The sequence below is a fragment of the Panicum virgatum genome, chromosome 8N, assembly GCF_016808335.1.
Source record: "Panicum virgatum strain AP13 chromosome 8N, P.virgatum_v5, whole genome shotgun sequence".
Lineage (NCBI taxonomy): Eukaryota > Viridiplantae > Streptophyta > Magnoliopsida > Poales > Poaceae > Panicum > Panicum virgatum.
The window spans coordinates 29,968,087-29,989,377 of NC_053152.1; the positions used below are offsets into that span (position 1 = coordinate 29,968,087).

General features: G+C 43.2%; 1 protein-coding gene across 1 annotated transcript; it reads right to left on the minus strand.

Moving 5' to 3' along the window:
* Window positions 1–769: 769 nt before the first annotated feature.
* LOC120685732 (TBC1 domain family member 13-like) lies at window positions 770–6,182 on the minus strand. The gene is made up of 9 exons (XM_039967810.1): window positions 5,729–6,182; window positions 5,536–5,631; window positions 4,179–4,283; window positions 3,648–3,800; window positions 2,799–2,882; window positions 2,580–2,708; window positions 2,191–2,370; window positions 1,388–1,504; window positions 770–1,306 (listed from the first exon to the last, which is right to left on the minus strand). Exons 1-9 carry the CDS (start codon window positions 6,002–6,004, stop codon window positions 1,142–1,144), a joined length of 1,305 nt encoding a protein of 434 aa, XP_039823744.1. The 5' UTR covers window positions 6,005–6,182; the 3' UTR covers window positions 770–1,141.
* Window positions 6,183–21,291: the final 15,109 nt, after the last annotated feature.

Consider the following 21,291-nt stretch of genomic DNA (forward strand, 5'->3'; position numbering starts at 1 on the left):
AGACTGAAAAAAAAAATTCAGATCCTATTCAGAAGATTTGAATTTGGATAAATGTGAAATGGTTTGAGTGGTGGTTGATTAGCCATTTTTGGAAGCTTCAGATTTGAATTCTACTTAAATAGTGAAATTTTGGCTGGAATAAAAGTTGTAGTGTAGACCTTGTACTACAACATGGAAGAAAGTTTGGATCAAAACTTGGAGTATTGGAATTGGAACTCAAATGACAAAACAAGGTCAGATTGCTGATTTTGAAGTGGGCTAATAACAGTGATGAGGGCTGACATATGGCTCGAGTTTAAACAAACTTTTGTTAATAATTGAAAAGTGAATATATTAGAGTGTAAAGGGAAGTATGGAGAATACTTTGATTACCACATAAGATCCAATAAAGTGTTGGAAAGGCATTTAAACCAATGTTTTAAATAGCAGGCTAGAGGGGCACTAATAATGTTTTGAAGAGCTAACTGAACGTCCGAAGAAGCTTTGAATTCAGTATTTTGGGCTGATACTCAAAAAGGAATTCGAGCAAAATCCATGAAGATTTTTGAGGGAAGTTTGAATACAAGAAAAGAAGCCCACCTCACGATCAAAGCCGCTAATATATAATACTAAAGCTTTGTCTAAGAGACATCAACTGGTGAGACGGCACCAAGAGAGAGTAAGATCGCAAAAATGTTACAACCGAGAAATAGAGAAGCAAGTGGACATTTGTGGCGGACATCTAAAACCAGTTATTTCCATAATTAAGTTGACTGACGGCAACAAGATAAACAATTCGTCACAGCAATCACTATTCGATCAAGCTTTTCTACACATTCCAATTCTTAAAATATTAAAAAATGCACTGCAAAAGATAGCACTGTTTTTTTTACTACAGCGGAAACCTATCAAGCAGCACGTATCTTCACATGGGTGGAATACAATCATTCCTTTACTGTACTGAAAGCTGGAAAGGAGCCCAGGAGTGTTTTCGCTGTATACTAAAACATAATTGCTACTCGGAATTCTGGCCGGCCACACCAAAAAAGGGCGAAACAGAACATAAAGGCAATGCCAAACGCCACTCTAGGAACACATATATGTTCAAGCTACCAACAAGGGCAAAACTGAAATACAGATATGCAGGAAAGACATTGAACCACTAGCTAGCAACTGTCCCTCTCAATCGGTTGGCGATGTGGAGGAGATGATCGATGTTAGTAGCTGGGTAATGCTGCAGCAACTGGATATTGGCAGTGAAGTCTCCAGCCAACAGCCGCTTCCGGACTAGGATGAGCATGGCACAGCATACCCTCATCAATGTGTCCTGCATGAGAGCATGCAAAGGATTAGCCCTGAACTCTGCTGGGAAAATGAGCACAAATATAGTTTGGAGGTGGTAACATACCGGTGGGCCTTCCGGATCGCCCAAGAGAGCATCCCAAATATGTATACATACATTGAAACTGAACTCCATTGTCAACAGCAACGTGATCCATCTAAATGCATAATATTGTGGGTACACCTATACATTGAACAACGAACTATTATCAATCTTGATATGCTAAAGCAAATTGGTATCAACACCAACAATGCAACTGGAGAAAAATAAGACATGTCAGGTATTATCCTTTGGATGTTTTTTAGTGTGTATAGTTGCCATGGATGCAAGAACCTCTGTACCCAACAGTTGCAAAACACCAGTGTATTTTACAGTTAGCAACACAATTACTATGTACCTTTTGTAATATGCATATTGCACATTTGACCTAAGCAATTATCCAAGGGAAAGATCCACCATCTATAACCAGCAACTACAAATAAGATATTCTGTTATGATGAATATTCAGTCTTATCATTTAATTGAAACCCAGAATACTAGGAATCTGTAAGATGTGTTGCACAAATATAAACTTAGTGATTTATGTCAATACAAACTGTATACCCACTTTATCTCATTCAGTTTCTGCTATTTCTGTTCAGTGGATAAGACCTGACATCATTGATAGTGAGAAGTATAATTCAGCTATGGATAAAAACATAAGAATAGTATAGCAAAGCTGTATTGATGCAATTACAAATGCGATTTCTCAGTATGAAAGAAGATTAATTATGAAAAAAATTGCACCAGATAATTCTCATCTCTGCAAAATCAAGAAATTCATAATTCTTGACAGATAGCACCAGAAATCTAGTACTGAAATCGCCTACCTTGGTAGTAACCTCCATGTGACGCCATAGCTCTTCATCATGTCGCTTCAAGAGTTGGGACAGCTTTGACAGTGTAGATCGAATACCAACACTGCTATTGTCAAGATGCTTGCAATAATTGTCTCTAAAACCACTCAGCAACTCAACAAAGCAAAAGTATGTGTCTGCTTCAGCTGAAGCCTACATTTCCAAAAATGGGTAATTCAGTTGATGAATACCATGTGACACCAATAATCAACAGAATAATTCTGAGTAATACATAAAAATGAACAGATTAATAAATATTATGGTCTCTATCTAGCCAAGGAGGTACAGGGTGATATCAATATCTAGGGACCTAGACCTAGTGGACAATCATGGAAAAAAATAATTAATGGCTGAAGACTTACTGAGCTGCTTGGGTCAGGGTCATTCTTGAATACGTAGAATAGAGGTGCCAAAACTTCATTCATTCCTTGCACGTATCTTATGCTGGGGTTCAATTTTGAAAAGATAATCAGAATACGCCTCAGAGATTCCTGATAGGAGTTCAAATGATCAGTACAAACAATATGTTCCTATTGGTAGAATAGGCAACAATAAGAACACCGTAAAAACTGAATGCCAACCTGGTTCGACTTAGCAGAGAAAAATGGCAGATCCGGATGTGTTCTCTTTACATCTCGATCTATTTGTTCTAATATCTCTGACTCCTGAAACATGTGTTTAGAAGATGAGCAACTAAATGATGAAAGAAAAACTTTTTGTACATCCATTTCATATTCATGCAGCAAAATAAAACTGTTTAGTGGACATCAACTGTACAAGTAAGATAGCCTTGAGCAGAATAAAAGTCAGAAGAACAACTTTTCCATGCTCTTTCCTCTTAGCTTTCATTATACTTCTTGTTCTTGATAAAACCAAAAGGGCAAAAAAAAAAGAAGATTGGTTCAGCCGAAGTATACAACTCCGAAGCTTGACAGCCGAAACCACCATGTTAGTCGTAGTAGTGTCTAATGACATGATCAAAAAGACCGAACAGGTACAAGATATTGATTGGTATTGCACTATGATAGATTATCAGGAGGGTAAATACACATCTCACACACTCCAATTCACATTCAGACAAAGAAAACAATGATAACAGAAATCTCCTGACATAAGTCCTGGGCATTCCAAGTTTCGAACACGTAGAAATTCAGCAATAAATCCAAATAAAGGGAGCCTGAAAGCAGAGCTTCATGTGAAAATTGGGAGAAACACAAACCCACATAGGCACACAGTGCTCGTAGCATAGGAAAATTGCGTCATAAAGAAGGCAATGCATTTTGGTGTTATTTTGTGTAATTCGAGCCAATCTTGTGCCAGAAAGTACATAGTGTGCTACGAAACAAGCCAGTTACAATAGGTTTTGCAAACCAGGCATACAAACTTAATTTCTTCAAATAGCATCGCTCTCAGCTAATATGAAACAGTACCTGAAAATATTGGTTCCATAAGCTAGATTTACCAGAGCTTAAAGGATGCTCTTCATTAGTAACCTTCAATCTTGGAAGCAAGCCAGTCCTCTCAATATTTATTTCTTTCTTTCTGGACAGCTTTGATTCCTCGATTCTCCGTAGTTTTTCTGACTGACCACAACAAGGATGCCGTTAGAACTGTCATATAAACATTCAAATATTTATGTGCCCTAAAAAGAACCACTTAGTAGAAAAGGTTCTTGATTATGCTATTATTAAGGTTCGAAAGAACTTTTAACTGAAACATATGGTGAGAGTTACTCAATTAAGTATCTTTGCTAAATATTTATATTACCAGTTGACTTTTCATACTTTGGGTACATTCTTGATTTTTTTTCCAGACAAAACAAACACGCCTATTGTCTTAACAAACAACAAGCAGATTTTTACAACAGCTCTAGATGTTGCCCTAATATAATGTGTACAAAGATAACTAGGGGTGATGGATCTTCCCTGTTTGATACTTAAAGACTGGCAACTGTAACTTACAGGATTTAGAAGAAACTCTTCTTTGTATGCACTATATTGGTTCCGCTTCTTTTCTAACTCGTAGGGCCATAAACCACGATCAGTTGGCAAATACCCTAAGAGAAGCTGCACACTATAAATATAGTAGAATAAATTTCTCGTGTACATTGCTAGATAACAAAAATAATATAAATGTACAAGAGGACTGAAAGAAGATCCTAGAATGCATGCTTAATCATGACCCTTCACAAAACAACAGATGGTACAAAGATTGGGGTCAATGTAAAGTGCAACACAAGCCATGCTAAATCCACACCATTAAAATTTGAACAACAGCTTAAGCAATTTCAGATGTACGCAGATGATTTACCAATTAGCATGCTTAGGACAAGATTAACATATATTAGATATAGTCCGCCAGGGTAGAGTTATAAGGTTACAAACGAATAACAAAAACTTCGAATCCTATCCAACATAAATAAGGCAAGTTTATAGGTCATAGCAAAGTATAATTTAGTTTACTCAAGATATTGTCAGTTCAAACTACCAGTGAGAACATGTATAGAGCATGATTTGTCAGTTCAAACTATTAGAGAGACCATGTATAGAGCATGAACCTGATGTTCACAATCTGTCAAAGCTCAGCTTTTACAACTACATATAGGAAAGATATCATATTAACAAGACAAACCACGTGTAATATTTTGAGTGAGTGCTTTTTTCACTAAAAAGGTCCATGTAGGTACATGAAGGACTATCATGAATTTGGTCCTTCAAGCTGTTAAAAAACTTGAGCTTCAAAAAAAATTCAAATATGTTATGGGACTAGCACATCTAACAGATATTCACATGATGGGTTATGGCATAACATTGGGCAAAAATATCTTTTATTCTAGGGCCATCTCTCTTCACAGAAGCAACCACAACATGATTCAACTGAAAATATAAATCCGAGGCACTACAAACCTTGTCCCTTTTCTATCACCATGAAATTAGACACTAGGAAACTCGATTTCCATGTCCTAAGTCAACCAGTGCAATCAGACATTTGGCACATGTCAGCTATTTTTGAATAAAAGATACCACATTTTAGACAGTGAGCCTTTTTCCATTCCTTATGTACCTCACTAGCCCAATTCCTCTTGGAATCATAGACCCTCAACTCCTCAAGCAGTGCATAAAGGATCTCTAATTCACGTACACAGTCTCCATCATTAATATTGCTATAACTACCAAGTCGTACTAAATTTGCAAATAAGTCGGATCAATGTCAGCACAAAAGCCCTGCACTACAATTGAGAAACGGAGAACTCCCAAGTCTACTCAGAGCACAAAACACATAAGCATAAGAGAAGGGAAAGAGATTGCGAGTGGGGACCTTCCACACGACCGGTCGCACGCCCGCGCCACCGTCGGGCACGCCAAGGCAGGCCAGCCGCCGCAGCTCCCCCATGTTCACCACCTTCTTCGACAGCTGCACGCACGCACACACAGCAACGGAGTCAGCCAAACATAAAAAAAAAACCCAGCCATAATCCAAGCCAGTACCAAAACCCCTCCCCACGACGCACCGCGGCCTTGAAGTCGGCGAGCAGGTGCGCCCGCAGGGCCGCCGCCCCGGCGCCGCCCTCCTCCTCCCCGTCCCCTCGCTCGCGCCCCCGCACTGCCTGCTCGTAGGAAGGCGGCGGCGGCACGGGCGTGTCCAACACCGGGGTCGGAGGGGGCTTGAGGGGCAGCGGCGGGGCGAGGTCGGCGCCGTAGGGGTCCGGCGGGGCCGGCGCCGGCGGGGGCGCGGACCAAATCGGGCTGTTGAGCCACTCCGGCACCGCCCTCCCCTTCTTCCGCATCCCGCACCCCAGATGATCGGGGAAGCCGCCTCACCGCAGCCGCTGGGAGGAGTGGGAGTTGCTGCCGCCGCCGGCCGCGTGGGACTGTGGGAGGTGGTGATCAGGTGGAGGGAAGGGTCTGGAAGAAGGGGAAAGAGAGGGGATGGCGCAGATCTCGAAACTGCTGGTGGCCAGTTGCACCGTTCCTGCAGTTTATGCATTTATGCGGAGAGCGGCAGAGGGTGGAGTGGCGGGGCCCAGTGGTCAGAGACGGTAGTTGCACGGGATTGTGCGTTTGCTTGGAACGAAGTGCAGTGTTTGGTTTGCCTTCTAAATAATTTCGCCAAATTTTTTTTGACCTTGACCACTAATTTAAAATATTAAATAAAGTTTAATTACAAAATCACTTCCATAATTCTCGTGTAAATCACTAGACGAATCTAATGAGGTTTTTAACTGCGTAATTAGAGAATGATTACTATAGCATCACTGTAGCAAATCATGAATTAATTACCGTCATTAGATTCGTCTCAAAAAATTACATCCATCTCTGGAAAAATTTTACAAATAGACTTCATTTAATACTCCATGCGGGTATTCATTTTTTTTTGTGTAATTCTGATTTAGCAGCTAACCAAACACGACCAAGATTTCTAGCAGCTGGGTAGCCGGTAGATGTTATCTGTACCCTTGAAATATACTTTGAGATATGTGCCCGTGGCAGGAACGTGTCAGCTAAGCCGCTAGGAGTGTACTGGGTGGGTTCAGATCGCGTATAGAAAAGGACTAAAAAAGACACCGAGCGTTGCCGCGTTGGCCCATTGCCGGTCCATTTGTTTTGGCAGTTAGAGTTTATTCATCTCTTTTTATACAGATCTCGTTTAATTTGTGTTGGGCTAGTGAATAGTGATAGTTAGACCATTAATTACGGTGTCAAATAAAGCCAGTTTACAAAAACAACTTTAGAACCCCGTGCTAGTGACCCTAAAGAATCTAATGAGACCTTTGACCACGCGATTAGAGGATGGTTACTGTTGCATCATTGTAGCAAATTATTAATTAATTACCGTCATTAGATTCGTCGCGAAAAGTTACACCCATCCCTAAATTTTTTTTTGCAAATAGACTTCATTTAGTACATCATGTATACAAGATTCTTTTTGTAGAATAGAATAGCATGGAGAAAACAAACAAGGTCTTACCAAAGCAGTGAAGCATGTAGTATGCTTAAACCATCAGAAGCTCTTTTATACATTGCAAGCATGACAAAGTAGTCAATATATCATAAGAGGGATATTTAATGTTTGAACTATCACGTAACCCAACTTTGAAGAAACACAATAACAAGAGTGGCATTATATACACCAAAAGAAGAGCCAGTACAAAAGCAGTATGGATATGGGTGTGTTCGTCACAAAAACAGTGTGGATATTGGTGTGTTTGGTTGTGACATAGGTAGCATCAAAAGGTAGTTCTGAAGTAAGCACCAAAGTTGATATTCTGACCAATATCTGAAAAAAGAAACAAATGTAGTGTTTAAATAATAGATGTTAAAAACAATTTGTAGAGGCAAGAAAGTTTTATATGCATTCCTCTTCTATCTTTCAAGCAGTAATATGCAATTGTAATATGAATTAGCTGTGCAAAAATATGCTAGTTCTATTGATTCTATTGAGTTAACATGTATGTATGAAATATTAAGTATTGAAGTACCTGTTGTAACTTGTTACTTGGTTGATGGCTGCATATCAGATTTCTTGCCTTTCTTAAAGACCTGCTTTTTGTCATCATCCTCAATATCATCATAAGGCCTTCTTTTAGTTGCAAATGTGTGTCATCCCAAATTCTGTAGTGGACATGAAATATTTTATTAGATTATGTATTCTTAAGTAGAGGCATACTCTCTCTGTCTCTTTTTATTTGTCGTTTTTGGTGTGCGTGCCACAAGTTTGACTTGATTTGTAGAAAATATGTGCAATATTTGTATCTCCAAATACATTTATTAAAAAAATAGATTGAAAGAACTATCTAATGATATCACTTATATATCATAAATATTAATATTTTTATGTAAAATTAATCAATGTTATTTTTCGGGAAGCGAGAACGACAATTATTTAGGGACAGAGGGAGTAGACGAGAATATGTGAGTGAATGTTTACCCTGGTGACTTATCAATGTCTTATCATTAATTCTCCAATAGATTGAATTAGCATTGCAAGTTCCTACAGTAAAATTAATATATTATCAATGTATGCATGGTCTAAAATTGAAGCATATCTTGTTTCAGTATGATATTATCGGTGCTTATACAATCTTATCTGATCCATTGGTGTTTTAGAAGATATAGTCATTAGATCAGGTAGATCCTTGGTTGCAACTAAGCTGATGATGTTCCTAATCCTTGTGCGCATGATTGAGTGCTTAATAATGGGAGTACTTCCTGTTTTCCATGGTGTTCTTTTATCACCAGGACCTCAAATGATGGATGTTCAGTCCTCATACTCTTTTTATGTAGAATCCTTACGACAAATGTGAACTTGTGGCCAATCCATTGTGAAATGTTGCTTGGAATTATATCTGGATCATTGTATTTTCTTAATGTTTCGGCACTCTTACTAATAAGTTCATCAACTCTTCTTTCGAACATCATGAACTCAAGACTAAATGTGCCGTCTGCAACTATAAATGGTATTTTGTACCTGTACATGAAAGATTGCAAGAATTTGTTTGATTAAATTAATTTAGTAGAGGAGTGAAATTAGTAAAGATTTATTCAGGTTTAATATTTCTTACTTTCATTCAAAAATTTTTTTTGAAGGGCAGCCTCCATCCTTTGTACACAGGAACCCATCAGGTGTTGATATCATTTTTTATGAGCATATACGACAAGCACGATAACACCAATGTTGTTTATCTGATATTCCTATGATTGTTATAGTGCACTGATATCATTCACCCTTTAAAATAAACTATAAGATTGTAGGCTTGGATATGATATAAAAGATGCAAACAGTACATGGCAATGAAGTTGTCAATATATACCTTGAGTAAAATGATCTATGTCGTTCAGCTGTAACAGATTCTTTTCTTCGAAAGCTACATAAGTCTGATCTTCATTTGGTAAATCAATTTATTTTTAACGGCTGTTGCGTCCACTGGTAAGCTGAAAAATAAACAAATATGATCATGGAGATATATTATGTGTGCAAAATGTATTTATATAATTTAGAAATAACATTTATGCATAGAGTAAAAACACTTTAGGAGGTGCTCACATGATATGTTAGCACCTAGGTTTGAGCTTGAGTGGGCAGCCACTCAATTGGAAGCTGTACTGAGCTGTTGCTTGGTTCTCAATTCTATGCCATTAGCAAAAACTTTTCTCTATTTTATCAATGGAAAAATCTTAACAAATATTGGTTAGCACATTTTACCATTTTCGCCCTGTTAGTTTTGAACTGCATGCTAGAATTTAGTTTTTTCACACCTGTCTTTGCATGATCAGCTTAATGGCTGCTGGGAAAGTGGGCACTACTACAGATGGAAGTCCCTAGGGCAGGCTGGGCAGCCTGCCTCCGAAGTCCGTTGGCCCTCCGTTTCGCCGACTGTAACATCCCAAAATTTACTAAATTAAATCATACGCTAAATATTTTTTTCAAAATCATTTTTATTGTTGAGCTCAAACCCTAGTTCCCCCCAGAGCTTTCCGCCGTCCTGGCACCCGACTTCATTTATCATTCCACCCTTTTTCTGCTAACCGTACTTCTCTCTTTTTCCTCGCCGCTGTCCCATCCCGCGCCGCCCGAACGCCGGTCGGCCACGTGCGACCGATCGCCGCGGTCGGCGCCGACGCGTCCCCCCTTTTCTCTTTTCCCTCTCCCCTTTTCTTTCTCTTTCTCCCCTTTTTCCCATTTTCTTTTCTTTTCTCCATTCTTGTTTTCCTTTTTCTTTTTCTTTTTCCCTTCCTCCCTTCCCTCTCTCTGCCCCGAGCACGGCTCGGCTCGGCCTGCCCGGCCCCTCCCTCCCCTGTTGCGCACGACCGGCCGCGCCGCCCCTCCTCCTCTCCCGGGCCGCCTGCCCTGAGCGCCGCTCAGCCGCACCCTGCCGCTTCCCCGCGCGCGCCTCCCCTCCCGGCCGCGTGCACCCACGCTGCCCGGCCCGCACGACGCACCAGCGCTGCGTCGCCTGGCCGCGGGCACCCGCCGCACCGAGGCCGCCACTGGCACTGCCTCGGTCCCGCGCACCGACGCGGCACACGCGCGCTGCTCCGGCCGCAGTGCCCGCGCGCACACCGCTGCCCCCACCCCTGCCTCGCCGCGCACACACGCACGCGTGCCCTGCCGTGCCCACGTGCGCGCCGCGCGCCGCTCGTCGCTGCCGCTCTGCTACACGGCTCGCCAGCCCCCACGCACGCGCACGAACCGCCGTGCCGGTCCACGTGCACGCGGAGCGCGTGCCCGGAACGCCGCCGCGTCGCTCGTCGCTGCGCGACGCGTCGCGTCACCGGCCCCGCTGAGCGGCCCGCCGAGCGACCTGTGCGCCACCGCCTGTGCCGCCTCGACGCGGGGGCGCGAGCCGAGGCCGACGTCGGCCACAGCAGCACCCACGTGCCCAGAACGTCGCGCCGCCGCATCCCAACACGAGCAAGCGGCTGGAGCACCATTACTCCGCCCCGCACCGCTCGCCGGCCGCCCCACCGGCCACCACCCACCCCGCGTCGCTCCACCGACCTAGCGCGCCTATAAAAGACCCCCAGCGCCGCCCCTTCGCTCCACGAACCCGCTCGGCCACCACACGCCCCCTCCTCGGCCTTACAGCATCGCCGCCACAGCCGCCGCCGCTTCCTCCCGTCGCCCCGCCTCTCTGCTCCGCCCCAGCTCGAGATAGGTAGAGCAAACGGACCTCCACCCCCTCCTGCCTCTTTTCCCCCTCCTCCCGGCCACCGCTGTGACACCTCAGGTGTTAGCACTTTTAAATACAATCAATGTACCTTAGTTAAAGTTAAAAGAAAAATTTGAGAAATTAATTCAAAGAGAAAGGATCAAATAAAAGACAAATCATACAAAAGAAATTAAAGGAAAAAGAAAAAGGAGTGAAAAGCTACTCAAAATTTAATTCAAAAATGTGCACAAAATTTTTGTTGGCTCATGAGAGGTGTTTCAATTGACATGTGCTCAATTGAACTTCAGCCAAATTCAAGTCAAAAACTGAATAAAACTAAAGTCCTTTTGTGCAAATATGCAAATGTACCAATAGTTCAAAATGTGGGGTTCAAATAAAAATTTGCGTAACATGAAAGTTGTAGATCTTGAAAAGTTATGCAAAAGTGGTATTCAACACTTTTCCATTTGAGCCCTCCAAATAGGAGAAAATTTTTATTTACCGAAAGGTCCCTGGAATTTCAGAAATCCCAAATAGGCCCTCACCTTCACCTCTCTCTCTCCCGGTGCTCTGTTTTCCCGCCGCCCGCCGTACGCCGCCGGTGGACTTCGTCCACCGCGCGCCCGCGGCCAAATGGACCCAGGGGAGTCTCTCAGCGCCACCTGGCCGCCCCTTGGCACCTTCTCGCGCGCACACGCGTCTCAGACCCCTTCCCGAGCCGCCACGACACCCCCGGCCGGCGCAGCGCCGCTGCAGCTCCGCCCGCTCACCGTCGAGTCGCCCAGGACCAAATCGACCTCCCACAGTCACTACATTCCTCACCCAGGAGCTCTTTGGCCTATAAAGACCCCCAGAACTCCACAGTCGCGCCCCTTCTTCCCCTTCTTCCTCCTCCCGCCGCTCCGCCATGGCCGCCGAGATCCAGCTCTTGCGGACCGGCTAGCCCAGCCCCACATTGCCCCCTCCGACCCCCGCAACAGCTTCGCCACCTCCTAGTTAAGCTCCACGCGCGTGGAATCGACCCCAAACCTCCTCCCGATGTCGTTCCCCTTTTGCGCCGCCGCCAGCGAGCTCAGGCTCACCGCGGACCGGCCAGCTCCGAGGGAGATCGAGCACAACAGCTACCCCAGAAGCATCCACGAGCTCACGCCGTGCTCGTGCGCTCCCTGTTCCCCTACCCCGAGCCCTCCTTCACCTCCAGTGCCAGCGAACCGAACAACCACCCCGCCATTGACGCCGACGAGCTCGAACCCGTGCACCAGACGCTCGAACGTCGACCAGGGTAGGTGTTCCTCGATCCTTTCTCTCCAACGCGCCTCCCCGTGGCAGCCCCGGTAAGCCCTGCACCGCAGAACACCACCGGCAAGATGCCACGGCGGAGAAGGCCGGCGAAGGACCCGGTTGTAAATACTTTTCTTCGTTCAAGGGTGTTTCTGCAAGTTTTTCAGTGTATACCAGTGAACTCCTAAAATGCGAAACAAATCACAGAAAAATCAGAAAAATGCAAACTCAACTGATCTGGATTCCTTGTAACAAGATCTACAAATTTTGTAACATTCACATTTGCAGAAACTCAACCGAATTTAATCTAGGAAAAAGAATAAGAAAACCACCTTATGCATGTTCATGAAGTTCTGCCCATCAAATGACCTTGATTTTTGGATATGTTATCACTAATGGAATTTTAAGATCACATTAAAAAGATGGCACCCAACCAAAGCAGTATCATATTGGAACAATCAAGATTCTCTAATCTGTTGTTAGCTTCCTCGATTTAATTCTGGAAAATATGCACATGAACTTGCTCTGAAATTTTTACTGCGTGCATGTAAAACTAAAACACTGTTAATACCTAAAATTCAGATTTATTAGAGTTCATTTGCTATATACCATGATTTATGCTTGTGTAATCAACTTAATTCCTCATATATAGTTCTTATGCTCAGAAAAACCTATATTTTTTTTGGATTCTCTTTTTAGCTCTGTGTTCCTGTCTAAAAATTTTGAGCTGCAGATACTGAGTTTTGCTTTGTCGAATAATCTTGCTTAGCATCTTAGGGCTAGGTTTACTATTTTTGTTCTGAGTAATCTACAATGTTTCTGATCGTTATTTTTGGGCATGATCTTGTTTAGAGTATGTTCTACCCGTAATAAAAAGTTCATATGCAATACTGGTTAAATGCACCTTGAGAAATTTATGCGAACTCATGCTAAGTTAACTGAATAACTAATTTACCATAGTGAGTTAAATCTTGAAAAATTTTCTGGAGTATGTCTAACTCATGACTAGTCTCTGGTAAAAATTTGAGAGCCATATCTCTAGTAAAACTCTCTATAGATGTACTCTTAGTTAAAAGCTTGCTGTTTTTGTTCTTTTTATCACCTCAGTTATATAAGTGAATAAAATCTGGAAAAATTTCAGTGCTGAGTATATGCTTTGAAGTTACTCCCATAAAATTTGTAGCACCAGAACCCATGTTGAACGTTCTGTACAAAAAGATAAAGTAACTAGAGTAATTCATTTGCATGAATAGTTATAGTTTTTGCTCTATGGTAGATGCTGAATTTATGCCATGAAGGTTCAAGTTTGGATCTGAGTTACCTTAGTGTTTCATCACTAGCTCTTTAGTAGTTATGTTGATAAGAAATAAGGGAAGCATGCTATGTGTTGAAATTGAAAAATGAAAACTAAAACCCCCACTCATTCATGAATAAACATAGTTATGTTTACTACTCTATAAACGATTGCCCGTGCAATGAAATGTGAAATCGTCACTAAATTAACTTTCATTGGACTACAACTTTATCGTGAAGGAAAGAAATTGTTATCCATGAATAACTCATAATCTTGCATTGCATATAGAAACGGTTAATCTCGCGGACGGTGACTACGAGTTGGTGCCCGCGGACTCTCGTGTGGATCAGGAGGTCTCCTTGAACTGTACTAACTTGTCTCAAGGCCTGGGCCAAGCCCCAGAAGCTTTTCTGCCTGACAGTGCCCAAGAAGGCAAGCCCCGGAGCATAATCCCACTATTTTCTGAATTATCATTCAGCTACCTATTTATTAATGTATTGTAATATTTTGTTTTCTGCATTTAAGTTTTCTAGGCGTTGATCGAAAACCTTAGATGCATGATCCCTAGGAACCTATGTTTGATACCGGATCTTTTATCAACTAGTTGCCATGCTAAATAGGTACGGTAGAAGTCGAGTGGTTCCCTGCCTCTCGCGAGCAAATAGGAATTGTACTGACTTTAATTCCTGGTGAAATGTAAGGACAACGGGCGGGGTTGTGTAGTTGTGATACCCCGCTGGTGTAGTCAAAAATGGCTAAGGTCGCGGTGTGTGGCTCATTTCGTTAAGCGTTTGAAAGTACTAGCCACATACCGAGAAATATGGTAATCGGAAAGCTGAAGTACCTGATTGGACCGGCGAGTGGAACGATCTCGCACCCTCCTGGTAGAAGTAGGGTTTATTTTTATGTCGTGACGTACGGGTACAGAGTGGTCGGACTCTGTAGTCGGGGAGGGTGTGCCGGATCCACGGACTGGAAAGAAAGGGGAAATGTTGTGTGGGTGACTTGGTTCCCATACGTGTGGTCTAGGTTCCCCTGGCCAGGTTGAAATTCGATTCGGAATCGTCCGCCTCTCACGGCATGAGATTGCTTAATGATTTCGGTCACATAGAGTAACAAGTGGAACATGATGATGATAATACTACTGATTGATTAAATGATTGCTCTACCATAATTGTGTAGAGTTAGTTGCAAATTTAGAATGGTTAATCCCACTAGAATCCGGATAAGTAAAACCTGAAAGTAAGGATCAACACTTAGCGGCATTTTTTTTGGCAAGCAAACCCCACCAACCAAAAAGCCTTGCATGTCAAATTGTCGGACTATGTTATATCCGGAGACGGGTCAGTCTTGCTGAGTATTAGTATACTCAGCCTTGCTTGTGGCATTGTTTTTCAGGTACTAACTTTGAAGATCTGTTTGCAAGTCTTACTTGGCCTTGTACCTTGCCTCCGGGTTGGTATGTTGAGTGGGATGGCCCTTCAGCTAGTGCTAATCGCCCTCCCGCTGAGTGACGCATTCGTATGGGCTTTATCCATGCGTCACTATATCTCGCTAGTTATCTTTTACTGCTTCCGCTGAACATGAGACTTGAATAATTGAGTAGTTGGAACTCCGTAGTACTTTGCTACTCTGAACATGGTTTGTAATAAATTTCCTTTCAGCTGCAATCACTCTGAGGTGTATGAAATATTCTGTGTTGTAATCTCTGGGCTCACCTTCGTGTGAGTGTTGTCTGCTGATCCTGGAATAGCGTGGCTTTTATCGAGGCTTCACTCGAGGAACTACCGGTGAGTGCCAATTTGGGTCAGAGTTGTTTAGCAACAAAGATCAATGCACCCGGGCCCAGTATGTAACACCCCGGGTGTTTGCACAGTAATTAAATAGGTGTCTGCACAGTAATTGTGTTTGTTGCTATGCATCTTGTGCTTGAAATGCTTAAAAAGGATCTTTTTGTAATTATGAAAGGTTATATGTGTAATTATGATTTTATGCGAGGTCCTTTATAAAGTTATTTGTGTTTATAGCTTTTATGGAGGGTGTTTGTGCAAAATTTCAGTGCATTTATTGCATGGCATCCAATTTTGTTTTTAAGTCTAATTTTGAAGTGAATTTGCATTGAAAAAGACAAATTTCCTAGAATTTAAAATCCCTCTTGTGTTTTCAAATTTAGCTCTCTATCCTTTGGTCAAATAAATTTTTGCACAACATAAAAGTTGTAGCTCTTGAAAAATTGAACAACTTTCATGTTGGGCACTTTTCCATTTGAGCTTTGGTTTAAAAGTTATCGCTATTTTACAGTGGGGTCCCTGGAACTTTTGGAAATTTCAAAATCGCCCTTATCCCCTTCTTCCCCTCCCTGCTCTGCTTCTCGCCGCCGACGCCACCGACAGCGTCGCCGCCGACGCCTTCCCGGCTTTCCCGGCCATTACTTCGCCGTGCGCTGGCACCCACGCGTCGCGGACGACCTCCTCCCCCTCCTGTTGCCTCGCGCTGGAGCTCCCTGGCCGTGCCACGTGCGCCGCCGAGTCCAGAAGCGCCCGCGCCACCGCCACCTCGCCGTCGCGGTGGAGAGCCCGCTGCAGTGGCCGCCGTCCCCTTCTAGCGAGCGCCCGGGCCCTACAAATACCCCAGAAACCAATTCCTACCGCCCTTCTTCGCTCTCCTCGCTCCCACACCGCAGAACACCGCCGCCGCCCCGCTGGAACGCCGGCGAGCTCACCCCGCCGCGGAGCCGCCACCACAAGCCCGCTCCACCCCAATAGCCCCCACCTTTAGTCGCGCCTCGACCTCGCGCAGCTCCCAGGCCGCTTCCCATCGCCCGAACCTCGCCGGAACTACCTCGCCGTCGCTTGCCTCCGCCGTCAAGCCGCCCTGCTCCGTCGAGCCGCCGCCTCCGAGCCCCTCCCCGCAACCCTAGATCACCTAGAGGTGCGCCGTGGACCTGTGCAGCTCACACACCTCTCTACCCTCGCCGCCGGTGAGCCCCTCGCCGGGAAATCGCCGGTCAACCGCCGCCCCCTCTCTCTGACCCGGCCCAGGGACCTCGGGGTGGAAGAAACAAAACTTCAGGGTGTTATTTGAATAGACCTAGACTCATGTGAATAGTGCACTAAGGACTTGTTTGTAATAGTTTGCTGTGATCTTTGAAATTCAATATCAATTCATAGAAAATTCGTAAAATAGCAAATCTTGATGTTTTGGAATCCTCTTGAAGAGCTCTATGCAGTAGAACCATAATATGTTAGGCTTTAGTTGCAAGTTTTTGCTGTAGATTTTGATTTGTGTTACTAGGTTTATAAATACTAGTTATTTAATCTTTTTCTTATCTGATGCTTGAAAGCAGGTATTGCGCTGAAATTTTGATGGTAGTTTACTCTTGTTATACTAGCTTTTCTATAAAAATTTCATGATCAGTTCCTTGTTGTAGCTATTTATTTGATTTAATCCTTGTTTAGTATACTTAATTTATGATAAATAGTTTCTGTTCTTGTTAAATCCTGAAAATATTCCTGAGTGTTCATATGGAGTATATTAGTTTGATCAGGAAGTTTGAGCTTTAGTTCATGAATAGAACGGGAGCTAAAATTGAATCTTGCTAAACTGATGTCTGTTTTGTTTATTTTCTCCGAATTAATTCTGTGTAGATAAAATCATGAAAAATTCACAGTAGATAAATAATCCCTGTGTAGGACTCCTGTTAAATTTTGAGCTTCTGTTTTGTTCTAGTTTGATCTGTATAATTCAAGCTTGTGCTAGGTGTTGCCTGTATAAATGATTTGTTGTGATTAAATGGTTACATGTCTTGGCATGATTTTTGCAGGGTAGCTTAGTATGTTAATGTTCTGTTTAGGGTAATTTTGGTAGAATTTATTACTATTTGTACTCTGATTTGTTGATATATTTACAAACCATGACTTAGTGGTATAGTAAATCACCACCACTCATTTTATGAAGTTAGTTAACTTCTTTTGTGCTGTTGATCATGATGCCTTGTGTAGTTAAGTGTGTTATTTAACTACTCTATAAACGATTGCCCATGTGTGTTTTTAATATTGTCCTTGCATTACATATAGATACGACTACTTTGTCGGACGGGACGTACGAGTTGATTCCGGAGTCTGACGGAGGTGATCTCGACGCTCAAGTAAACACTGCGGAACTAACTGAAGCCCCGAACCAAAGTTCGGAAGAGCCTAGCGCTGAAATGGTTAGCAACTACCGAGAAGGCAAGCCCCGGACATAACCTATACTTCAAATTAATATCGTTTACTGTATTACTTACTTGTGCATTTACAGTTCTTAGGATTTGGATTGAAACCCTAGATGCATGATCCTAGGAACCTATGTACTGAACACTAGACTTGAGTTCGAGTAATTGCTAAGCTTATTGGAACGGTAAAAGTCGAGTGATTGCCTGTCACTCGCGAGCTTTATAGGAATTGCTTGTTTACTTTCTGTTATCAATATAAGGACGACGGACGGGGTTGTGTTCGATATCATGTCCTATGTGAGACCCCGTCTGTGTTGATGAACTTGCTAAGGTCGCGGTGTGTGGTAGTGCTGGTTAAGTTTTTGAAAGTACTAGTCACATGCCGTAAATATGGTACGCGGCAAGCCTAGTAGCCGATTGGACCGGGGAGTGGATATACCTCCCACTCTCTCAGTAGGGATAGGTTTTATTATATGTTGCGCAACACTACGACTTCTAGGGACAAGGTTCGGCCTTGGAGCCCTGTAGTCGGGGAGAGTGGCACTATCCACAAGCCGGAAAGAAAGGTTAACGGTTGTTTGGGAATGACCCGACGGTATTCCAGACGTGTGTGCTAGGTTACCCTTGCAAGGTTGAATTTCGATTCAGAATCGTCCGCCTCTCACGATGAAATGAGACTGCTTGATCTCTTTGCCACACAGAGTAATAAGAGCAACAATATTCTTATTAATCTCGATGTTTGCTTATAAGTTCCACCATGATTGGAAAGTAGATGCTTACATAGAATGGTTAATCAACTAGAATCTTGAAGCTAAAACTTGAAAGTAAGGACATACTCTTTATTGCTTTTCAGCAAAAAGGAAACCAGAGCCTCACAAAGCCTTGCATAGTCTAGTTAAAGTGGGCTACTTATACCCGTTGTCGGTTAAGTCTTGCTGAGTATTAGAATACTCAGCCTTGCTGTTGAAACCCTTTTTCAGGTATGAGTTTTGAGGATCAGATCGCTAGCTTGACCTATCCTTGCTCGTTGCCTCCTGGCTGGTCCGTAGAATGGGATACGTCTTCGGCCGGCAATGACTGTGACGAGTAATACCATGCTTGGGCTAGCTTGGTATATTTTTGCGACGTGTTGTAGTCATCGTGTCTCATCTTCCGCTGTTTAGACTCTGAACTTATGATCATAACTTGTATAACTGTTTTATTTAGGTTGGCCTTGTAATAATGTTTTTAACTGGCTTGTAATCATTACTATGCATGTGTTGTAAAAAAATATGGTTGTAATATCTCTGGACTCGCCTTCGTGCGGGGTATGCTTGTTCGATCCGAGAATCGGTGGTTGTATCGGGACGTTACCCGACAGACCAAAAATTGTTCCGTTTGAAGTGCGTTTAAGCTAATGTTGCCTTTATGGTGATGGTTTACGCACTTGAGCCGGGATAATTTAGGCGGTTCTGCCACAGCTGGCATCAGAGCTACAAGCGTATACCAGAGGTGTTGGAACCTTAAAAATCGCTTTCCATATAAAAGTGGAACAACAGGGTATTTCGAAAAGCTACGTTGGATTCGTTAAGGGTTGTGCTTAGAATGTAAAGTCCTAGGAAATTTATGGGAATTACTAGGTGGTTATCTCTGTATGGTTTATGTTATCTGACTTCCAGCACTTTACATTTTGTCAAACCATACTCACAAGCAACTCTTAATTTCTGTAACGACGCACCTACGTTGAGGTAAGATGGTAAGGATACTCAGTCAGCTGAGGGAGTCTGACCTTCCCGTTGGTGATGCGAGCCGAACGCTGCCCTCAAGCAGTGGCTTACTTGAGGTGCTTCCAATATACCGACTATTAGTTGACTATATTGGGAGTAAAGTGTACTCAGTCAGCTGAGGGAGTCTGACCTTTCCGTCGGTGATGCGAACCGAACGCTGCGCTCAAGCAGTGACTTACTTGAGCTGTTGCCAATATACCGATCTCGATCGACTATATTGGGAGTAAAGAAACTTGTGAATACGCCTCTGAGTAGCGTATGCTAACGTTGGCCATACGGCGGAAATTGTATGGCTGCCGCTTCTATAGTGAGCGGTAATGTTTGGGAACGCTTTCATGAGTGCTGGCATGAAAGGTTCATTGGATATATATATATATATGTTCTGTCAATCTTATGCAGGTACACTAACCACGATTCGATAAGATAAGAACGGTTAGAATGTATCGACTAGTTATATAGGGAGAGCCGTATTTATGTATACCACCGTGCTAACCACGTAAGCCCAACCATAGTTGGCAATTGTCTATCTTGTGAGGACGGTCAGGACATGCATGCATATTTGGTTGATGTTTGATTGGTTCATAATAGTTGAAGTTGCTACATGAGCTTGTTCAGGAAGTTCTAGTGTGAATCCTTATAAGATAAGTGTTAGTGTGCTTAAAACATGAGTGAGTGAAACTCTGATTTTAGTAGCATTTTTGTAAAATGCTTAGGTTTCCTTAGATGAAAAATATGGTTTCGAGTCATGCCTTCCTCCTAAGCCCCATCTTGCTGTTATAAGGATCTTTTCATTCCTTAGAATCTCAAATGATGAACCAGTACCAATTGTGGTTTATTATTCTTTGAGTTTGGAATCATATCATCTTGTGAATTAGAATCACTTTTGTTTTACCGCAGTCTTCTTAAAGCTTTATTTGAGAAGTCTTGAGATAATTGTATTACTCACATTTGAATCCTTTTTGATTCGGATGGCGACTTGTTCCCAGATCTTTTGGGATGAGGAGGGAAATGCTCATACCGATTGTCTGTACTGGGAGGGTTTTCCGAGGATTCTTTGGGATTCACTTCGTATCTTCCACTACCCAGATCCACCCCAGTACACGGGACGTCAGTTTTCGGAGGATGGAATTAAGAAGAACAGAGTTAAGATGACCATTCCTCAGCACCCCACCTTGGAGTGGCCACCGATTGAGATTGAGGTGATTGGGTACCGTCTTGTGGATGCTTTTGAGAAAGCAGCTCTCAACGCTATCACCAGTTTTTGTGAGCACCATCCCGAGGAGGTAGCAGCATATCCTATTGGTTTGTTTCCAGCAGTCAGTGCTGGCAATGCAGAGTGGCTGTTCAGGGTCACACACTTTGGGCACTTGATTGGAGATGTAGCGGATGAGACTATCGAGGCAGTAGTCAGATATATGAATGCCCAGTCTCACTACCAGATACTTCAGCAGCGACACATGGACCAGGTGATAGACTTGGCCCAGAGTTTTCAGCGAGGCCTTTGTTTGAAGGATATTCAGATTGAGGGACTTCAGGATGCCGTTGCTGGGAGGGATACTGCTATTGCCCAGTTTGAGCATCAGGCTATGGAGCATGGTGCTGAGATAGAGCAGCGCAACATAGTTATTGGTTTTCTTCAGGGGCAGGTGAATGAGCTTCAAGCAGATTGGGCTGATGCTTTAGCACATGTTGGTATGCTCCAGGAGCAACTGGATGCCCCAGCTGAGCCTGCAGCAGCAGATGAGGACCCCGAGGAGATTGAGGGAGTTTCTGATCTAGATTCAGAGCACGCACTTGCTGAGCCTAACCCTCAGCCGGATGACTCTTCTTCCGGCAGTGCCTCTTCTGTGGGCAACCTCGACGACTTCTA